General features: G+C 31.8%; 1 protein-coding gene across 1 annotated transcript; it reads left to right on the forward strand.

The window, feature by feature from the left end:
- On the forward strand, positions 1–7,251 carry LOC128395462 (E3 ubiquitin-protein ligase AMFR-like). The gene is given in 5 exon segments (XM_053355928.1): positions 1–236; positions 678–2,080; positions 2,404–2,842; positions 2,845–2,986; positions 4,697–7,251. Coding segments are annotated over 4 exon segments (2,142 nt in total). The 5' UTR covers positions 1–236; positions 678–1,024; the 3' UTR covers positions 5,202–7,251.
- The last annotated feature ends 2,706 nt before the right edge of the window (positions 7,252–9,957 follow it).

Below are 9,957 nucleotides of genomic sequence, written 5' to 3' on the forward strand. Positions count from 1 at the left end.
TTTGTTTTCATTTTTTGTGATTGTTTTGAATGAGAATGTTTTTAATCAACAATTATCATGGACCTAATTGTTAATTGCTGTTAATTGTTCTTTTTATTTTATCATATTTATCTCATTAGAATACTGGATTAGTCTACTTTCAACTCTACACTGATTTTTACGGAAAAAATCAATCACAATTTTCAATATCTTCCTTTTATCATCACCAGTCTTTCATTTAATTTGGTGAAAAAAAGGTAACTATGTTTGATGATAATCTCTCTCTTTCTCTTTCTTTTTTCTTTCTATCTCTTTCTCTCTCTCTCTCACTCTTTTAAGGTAATCCTTTATTTCATCTCATTCAGTCGGACCTTACTTTTCTTCTCTCTCTCTCTCTCTCTCTCTTTGCTCTCCTTTTTCTCTTCTTTCACATCGTCATCTCTTTTGTCTCTAATTTTTTCTCTCCTCTCGCTTTTCCAGCCCAACAATTTATCTGTAATTTTCTATTAATCACTCAAGTTCTTAAATTCTGTTTACTATGCAACTTTAATTCTCCAGTTTTCTTTTGTTCTCTTTTAATAATCTTATCTACTTTTTTTTATTCTATTCTCTTTTTTCTATCTCTTCTTTTTTCCCCTAAAATTACACATAATATATTTCTTACCTTTTTCTCATGATTCCTTTTGATCTTTCAACAGATAAATAACCAGCAATTGAATTTATCCGAGGCTAAAAACAAGAAACAACTGAACAAGGTTACTCCCAATTAATCTGGACGATCAAAGGGATTGTCAGAGGAAAGAAAGATTTTCCTATCATCACTACCGAAAGACTAACCAACCTTAAATAATTTTCTTCATCATCAAATTGTCAACCATCAATCAACAACAATAACATCATCAAACCATTTATACATTTTAAAAGTCTTTCTTTCCAATATCCTTTTCTATTTCTCTCTCTCTCTCTCTCTTCCTCTCTTACAAATCTCAACTTAAATCTTTCTTCTTCAAGTGCTGAACCAACACCTTAATATTGATTAACAATTATGCCAGCTTTTTTTCTCGATACTCCAGAGATATTACCATTACCTAGTCTTCAAGCCTACACAACAATCAGTGTACTACTTTTGTCCTGTTCCGTTTGGTATGCGTTTCAAGTAACAAGTGAACCCGATTGGAAATTAAATGCAACCCTAACCGTTGACGTCACCCTTGATTCAGAGGCCCTAATAAACCGAAGCCTAGAAGCAGAAGATGGCGGATTACTTGTTGGTCAAGGCCTTTCGGGTATTCTATCATCTTTCAATGAAACCTCAATCCATCTTGGTTTCCTACTTGATTCACCTGTTCTTAAGCGTTTCATTGATGTTCTTTACCTGATGTTACATGAGCCCCTTTGTGTTTGGACATTAATCAACATGGCCTATTGTTGCCTAATCTTATTGGGTAAAGTAATTCAAACACTGGTTTTCGGTGAACTAAGAGTATCCGAACAGCAACATATGAAAGATCGTTTCTGGAATTTCATTTTCTACAAATTTATCTTCATCTTTGGTGTAATGAATGTCCAATCAATGGATGAAGTTGTCCTTTGGGTCTCTTGGTTTTCAATACTTGGTTTTCTTACTCTACTTGCACAATTGTGTAAAGATCGTTTTGAATATCTTTCTTTCTCACCTATGACCCCAAAATGGACACATTTTCGTCTTCTTCTTCTTCTCTCCGTTATCCTTGCATCATCTTTCTCACTATTTGTTGTTTGCATAGTTATCGGTCTACACGCAGGATTAAATACCTTTGCCTTTATGGCCGCTGAATGTTCACTTGTTGCCGTGCGAACCCTTTACGTTTCAATACGCTACGCTATTCACCTTTGGGATCTTAATCATGAAGGTGTCTGGGAAAATCGAGCCTCATATGCTTATTTCACCGAACTGGTCTTTGAACTTGCTCTTCTTTTCATTGATTTCTTCCATCATCTTCATATGCTCTTCTGGGGTAACATTATCCTCTCAGTGGCAAGTTTAGTTATCCTAATGCAATTACGATACCTTTTCTTTGAGATAAATCGTCGTATTCGTAAGCATAAAAATTATCTACAGGTAAGAAATACAAAAAGAAAACAATATCAAAGAATCGATAATGAGTTAAAAGTATTATATGAAGAATCTTTCAAATAGAATTTCTTTCTCTTTTTCCTTCTTATATCATATAATCTTTTTCTATTATCTTATTTAGTTACGCATTCGATTACGCTTGATGACTCTTTTCTTTAATCTCTCTTTCTATTATCTGTTTTCTTATTCACTTATTTTCACGTTCTTATGTGTTTGTCATATAATTTTGTCTTAATCATCCTGATCATCTAATCTTAACTTGTTTCTCTCTTATTTTCTCTATTCGATTATGATTTGGAAAACAAAAGGTTGTCCGCTTGATGGAAGCCAATTTTCCGATGGCAACAACCGAAGAATTGGAAAAAAATAGTGACGATTGTGCCATTTGCTGGGATAAGATGGAAGCGGCTCGTAAACTTCCCTGTTCTCATCTTTTTCACAATTCATGTTTACGATCATGGCTTGAACAGGATACTTCATGTCCAACCTGTCGAACTTCATTGAAACATCGAACTGAAGAGGATCATAATGATGATGATACTCGAACCAATGGAGGTGATAGAGATAATAATCGTGGAAATGGAGGAAGAACCAATTTCTTTCACTTTGAAGGACCTCGTTACGCTTCTTGGTTACCAAGTATCTCAGTTGAAGTGACCCGACCTCTTGCTACAATGCATCTTAGTATAAACGATAATCTGGACAATACCAGAGCAACTCATGCATCAACTATTTCTTTTGAAGAAATGTCCGTCAAATTCAGATCACATTTCCTCATGTTCCTTTAGCCATCATCATTGCCGATCTAAGGATCACTCGAAGTATGGATTTAACCGCTGAGAATATTTTAGAAGGTCGAATTGGTCCTTACGAACCTGAAGACATTTCAAGGTAATCATTTTCTCTCCATCTCTCTCTCTCACACTCTCATTCTCTTTTCATCATGTCTGAGATGGAGGAGAGAGCGAAAAAAAGTGTATCAAAACTAAAGCAAAGTTCAAATATCTCTTTTCATATGTTTACGAGTTGAGGGAGGGTTTAATTATCATCATAGTACTTGAACAAGAATCGCTATCAGATGAGACCATTTTTTTTTGTTATTCTTTCAAATTGTTTTACTGATCACAATCAATGGTTTATCTGTTAATTGTTATTAATATGTTAGCACAGAAAAACTAATCAAGTTAAAGTGAGTAGTTGAAACTAACAATCTCTGAGTGTTTCTTTTACCCTGAATGTTTACTAGATTTTGTGTGATGATAAATTTTTCATGGAAGATAAAAATATAACTCTAAATATTTCATTCTAGAAATTATTTTGAGTTGAAAAAGATTGGGTGAAAGAAAGAGTAACTAGAAGAGAGTAAGAGGGAGCTTGCTTTCTACTATCAATGTCATTCATGTTACTCGCCAAGTTTTCAATTCCAAGGTTTCTCAGTTTTCTCTGAGAATTCAGATTTACTCAAGCTTAGCATTTCATCATCTTGTTTCTTACCACAGAGCATTAAGGTATTTCTTACCTTTTTACTTTCCATCATCATCATCATCTCATTTTCTTATTTAGTTTTCATGTAATATTTTCATTCCCTTTCTTATTGACACACCGAACGTATTTTTCTGCAATTATTATCAACATCACTCAAGAATAGTAATTTTTTTCTTATTAATATTAAATATACTCTCATGATAGTAGCCTTGAAGATGTAAACAAAGTGATAATACCTTTTGTTTTTTCTGTTCTCTCTCATTCTTTTTCACTTTTCATCCTCATCATCATCATCTTTTCCCTATTTACCATAAAACTTTGATTCGTCATGATGCTAATAACACCATGAAATAGTTAATTAGACAAGTGAAATTTAGATTATGTTAATTCAATGATTTGTAAATGGGTTGTGATTTATCCTTGATCAATTTGGATAATTTCCATTTTTTTTTTGTTTCTATTCTCATTCAGTCTTTGATTTTTTTTTCTTCGTTCTTAATTTTTTTTCTACAATAATAACAAAGTTAATGATCTCATTCTAATTTCTTTATTTTCTTTTCCTTTTTAGTTTAGTATCACATTAGGTTAATTCATTTACTCCAATCATCGGATATTACGGAAGTTGAAATAGTTTCGATTGCAAATACGATTCATCCCAATGCCTTTTGATTGACAGTTTTGTTGCTTGTTTAGGATCAACAACAACAACAACAACAATCAGCGAATAGAAAAAACTTATTCATTATCAAACAATTGGTTCTCGATTTGATTATTTTCCATGAAGGAGAGAGAAAAAAAAGTTTTCTTCTAAACTTATTTACTTTTTTTTCCTTCTTTCTCTACCTTTGATTACGTATTTGGATCGATCCTTTCTCTTTCCGTTTTATCCATTTTTATTGATCATTATCAATATTGTTATCACTGGACAGTTCAACTTTTCGAACTACTTTTTTCATCCAATCGATTGTTGTTAACTGTTGCGTTAGCAACTTGATCTGAAAAGTAACTGTGACCAACCAAATTAGTGATGAAGTCATTTTTTTTTATCACCTTTGCTTTACCTTTATTATCAACAATTTGGTCTCATTTCTCAATTGTTACAATTTATTTTTCCAGGTCAACCAGTCAAGTGGATAACTTTTCAATCAACAGTAACTCACCGAGTGGCAGTTCCTCCAGTAGTGATAGTAGTAGTGGTAATGAGAATCCATTTTTTTCAATATCTTCCACCACCGTACATAAAACACCACTAGATGATTTGTATGATACTACAATGTCACCAGCTTCATCATCATCATCACCATCAACATCATTTTCAACAACAGCACCATTACCATCCACCTCATCTACAATCATCTCACCAATAGCATCATCTTCATCTTCATCATCAACGAGAACAATAGCTGATGATCATCTTGTCTATCCAGGATCAAGAATCTATGGAAGTTCATTCTCAGAATCACCTTCAGAAAGACAATCAAATCTTGGAAAAAGACGAATAGATTTATTAACAACCGCAAGGAAAAAGTATCTCTCCAAAACGAGTACATCATCACCATCCACATCTTTTGATTCTAATCAAACATCTTCTTCTCCTTCCCAATCATCCTCGTCCTCATGATCATCATCAGATTTATATCTATTCCCTTAAATGTAATATCGCCTTCCCAATTCTCTCTCTCTCTCTCTCTCTATCTCTCTCTCTCTCAACAACTTCTTAACACAAGAAAACGAATCCAAGGCAAATGAAAAATGAGAAAAACAAGAAACAAGAAACAGAGATACTTCCGTTTCCATGTTTACTCTTTCTGTAACATGGGAGGTAATAAGCTGAGATGGAACAAAGAAAAAGAATTGATTACAAACCTGAGACTAAACAATTAATTAACGGATTTCAAAAGAAAGAGAGACGAGTTTGCCGATGACCGTTAATTCCTTGTCACTTTTGGTTACCCTTACATAGTCACTACAAGAACATCATGAATAATATTCAGAGGTCTAAATGTCACAATGAAAAGCACAAACTCCTTAAAGGATTATAAATCCTTATCACAATTAGAATTAATTTCTCACATGGGAGAGTTCAGAGTCATAAAGACAAAACAAGATGGAGCTTATTATTATTATTATAATACAATTTCTCATCAATTTGGATATATTATCAATGATCAAGTTGCAGCATTTCAATTAACCACCAGCAGTAGAAGTGCCATTACAATGACAACAGTTAATTGTAAATGATGAAATGTATTGTTATGTATAAAATGCGGATCAAAAGAGACAATTTATTCTGGGATAATCAAGTTTATTTTCAATTGTTTTGCTGATTTTTAAAGGAGAGAAACAAAATTAACAATCATTCAATTCATAATCATCATCCAATGGGCACAGAGCGAAAACGATTTGGTGAAAAAGCCAAATCTCGTTAATTTCCAATCGATTGTCAATCACCTGCTCTGCTAATGGATCTAATTAATGTACTAATTAACTATTCACTTAAACAAGGAACGATTAACAAAGATGATTGAGGAGAGAGAAAATATTAACCTTCCCGGTGTAATGTAAATCTACCTCTTGCTTTCGTACTCTTCGTCTTTCCTTCTTTCATCCCAATCAACTTTATCTTCATCTTCATCTTCATCACATTAAACATCTCTCTCTCTTTTTGATTTCATTACATCTCAAAGGAGCATAACTCCCACTTTATTGAGAAAGAAAGTCCGAAAAAAGAAAACTTCTCATGGAAATCGCAAACCTCGATAACAATCAACTCGAAAAATGAACCATCACCAGGAAAAGACTTTAATTGTGATGATCTGTTCCCTTTTTTTAATCATCTCTCGTTTCTGTTTTTTAAAATGATCAATATTTTTCAAAGAAAACAATTAGATTACCAATAGATTGTAAGAAGACACAAAGACGATAATAACTTAGCCATTATCATAATCATAATCATAATCGTCTTCCACATCTCTTCATCATCTTCATCATCATCATCATCATCTCTCTCTCCTGTATATTTAATATATTATTATTATGCTTATGGATATGATTATTATTATTATCTAATTCTGATTGTGATAAGCCAAACAATTTTTTGGTAAACAAAACAACAACAAATACATTGTAAGCCCATCCAAAAGGGAGTTGGATCTTGATTTTGATATCAATGGAAAGCTCATTAAACAACTTCTAATGTTATTATTATATAAGAAATCAACTAAATGAAATGTAATTAATTTAAAAAATTTACTATTGAAATTGGTCAACAACAACAACAACAACAACAAAAATGAAAACAATTGTCAATATCAGTCCAGAGTAACAGTTGATCAACTATCAAAGTATTTACTAAATTAATTGAGTTATTGACTCTTCCATCGGTTGATTGGATTGAGTAAAGATGGAGGAGCTTAGTGATGATGATAATCATCTTCATCTTCATCTTCATCATCTTCATCTTCATCATCATGATTGATTGAGCTGTGCAAGTGCCTCTCGAGAGGAGGAAGTGGGTGGAGGATGTTGATCCTCATCACTAATCATTTACCACCAAAAAAAGATGATTAATTAGTGTTTCAAGTTATAAACAGTTCGTTAGTTAATTGTTAAATTAAATATGATTAATAATATAAATCACATGGAGATTAAACAATTAACTGAATTGTCAATTGGTTTACCTGTTTTGCTTTTTTTTTCAATTCTCATCAAGTAAACTCACATTTGGAGCCTTTTGTCATATTGACAGTTGACAATTTAAGTTGTTTTTTTAACTTTGACAACAATTAACTTTGAGATGTTACATGTTTTACCATAATCATCTTCCAACAATTAACTGTAACAATTAACAACACTTTCTTTTTGATAATAATAAATTGTTATAATACAGAAAACTTTTCAACCATTTCAGAGAATTGAAATTTTTTTTCCCTCAATTGAAACGAAACAAAAAACCACAGAAGATTATCAACTAATTACAATTAACAAGAAAACAATTAACAACAACCACCAGGAAAAGGTTATCAAAGGTTAATTGTGACAAAAATTAAATCAATTGAGAAAATAACAGCAATTAAACACAAAAAGAAAACAAAAACTAAATCAGCAATCTAATAGTAAATCTATTGTTGAGATAATAAGAAATAGCAACAATTAACTTATTTGTTTACTTGAACTCGAGGACAATTAAGTTAACCATTTTGATCATCCTAGAGATTCATATTGATATTGAATGACAATTGAACTTGATAATGGTAATAATTAAAACGTTACTTTGGCTTCACCATGTAAATCAAATAGTTAATCCACCCAAGGGATTAACTATTAAAGATTATGAGTCAATCGGTATGAAGCTTAATCATCAGTAGATTAACCTTGAATTCAGCTACTGATACACCTGAGATTTAAGGTAAGTTAAGGTCCTTGACCCTCTTTCAATGAGAAACCATTTCATGGATAAGATGATAATTAAGAAGAAGAAAAAAAGAGAAACTGTCAAAAGAGAAATTTCTTTCATCTTCCTTATCATCCTCATCACTTGTGGATGAGAAAGATGTAGAGAAATAGAGAAGAGAGAGAGAGAGAGAGAAGGTAAAAGTTGACATTCCAAGAAGAAGAAGAGAAAATTTTTCTTCTTTCTCTCATCATCTTCATCCTAATCTTATTTACTTCTCATATTTGGTTACCTGTTTGTTTGTTTATCTTTTTCTGTAAAATTTACCTTCAGGGTTAATACAAATTCCTGGACATCATTTTACATCCTCATCACCAGAACGAAATAAATATCTAACAATTGAAACAACAAAATTAGAAAAGAAAAAGGTAAATTTTTTGTCTTCCTCTTTTATCATCCTCATCTTTTATCTTCATTACTTACATTTTTATCTTCCTTTTGCTTCATCGCGATAGAGGGAGACTCTAACTCCATGATAATAAGTTTCCTTCATTCAAGAATCTGAATAACATGATGAAATCTTAATCAACCAATTGACTAATTCAACTATTTCTTTTCATCTTTATCCATTTTTTTCATTAAATACTCACTTAAACTAATCTCGTTTCTTTATTATTATGATTAACTTTTGAATTTCCAAGTCCATCTCAAACAACAATCAATTCAAATCTACAAACAGTTGAATAGGTTAATGATTAACTGATTACTAAGACCAAAGTTCATTATCGTTGTCAAAAGATTATCCTGAAAACTCAGATGATTTCACTAGAAGATTCAATTGTTATTAATAAAGAAAACTGAGTCATTGATGTTCACCATGATATCTCATGAATCATTTGAAATATTCGCACCATTTGAACTTCGAGTTTGGACATTTGAAAATTGGTTGACTTCGCGATTAGAGTTTATCATTTTTTGTCTGATTATCGAATTGAGGAAATTCAGTTCTTAGTAGACTTAACCATCGAGATAACAATTAGCAAATGATTATCGTTTACGTTTAGAAATTGGTGAAAGTATTGATTCATTTTCATTTTATTGGTAACGGGAAAAAATTTCACTTGGTCATCATCTTGAGATGACCAATTTGATGATGATGATAATGGATTAACTTTTATTGTTATTGTTTTACACGTTTATTACTGATTGTATTATTATCATTGTGATACAATTGTGAACTGAATTGAACTGAATTAAATGTAATCATTTAAAATGTTTAACACGTTCAACTGGAAAATCAATGGATTCCTATGAGTTTAATAAAAATCATTCTCAAAGTAAGTGAACATGTAAACCATTTTAAGGTGGTGATGGTCAAGGCTTTAGATGGTAGTGGACATATTGGACCCTTGAGTGGGTAAAAGATGAAGATTAAGATGATGATGATGATGATGATGATTGTGAAGATAAATGGATCTCAAGCTTTTTCCCTTTCTTTTTCTCTTTCTTTCCACTTTTGTTTATGGTTTCTTTAAATTCCAATCCACAACAATCTACTCACACTTACCAGATTTTACAGCCTGATCATTGTCTAGGTCATTTAATTGTTTCAATGGTGATGATCATCCTCATCATCATCATCATCATTGGAACACAAAACCATTACAATGATTACATTTATCATGGTCACTTTAACTTGACCAATTGTTTGGGTCATCACTTTGTTACCCTAGATGTTGAAATCTTCAAGTCTTCAAGTTTCTCTTATCATCCTCATCCTCATCATCATCTTTCTCTCTCTCTCACTGAGAGTATTATCATCAATTCATCTCTGTCTTCCACAATTCAACTGTGATTATTTATGTAAGAAGAAAAGTTCTCAATTCGAATGGAAAAAAGTTCGAACTTTTTTTTTCTTCAACTTTTCTGGTTGAGAAAAATTTTCACTCTTCTCATAAGAAATGATGAGAAATTCAATTTTATT

Source organism: Panonychus citri, unplaced genomic scaffold (assembly GCF_014898815.1).
Source record: "Panonychus citri isolate SS breed McGregor unplaced genomic scaffold, ASM1489881v1 Contig00001, whole genome shotgun sequence".
NCBI classification, from domain to species: domain Eukaryota; kingdom Metazoa; phylum Arthropoda; class Arachnida; order Trombidiformes; family Tetranychidae; genus Panonychus; species Panonychus citri.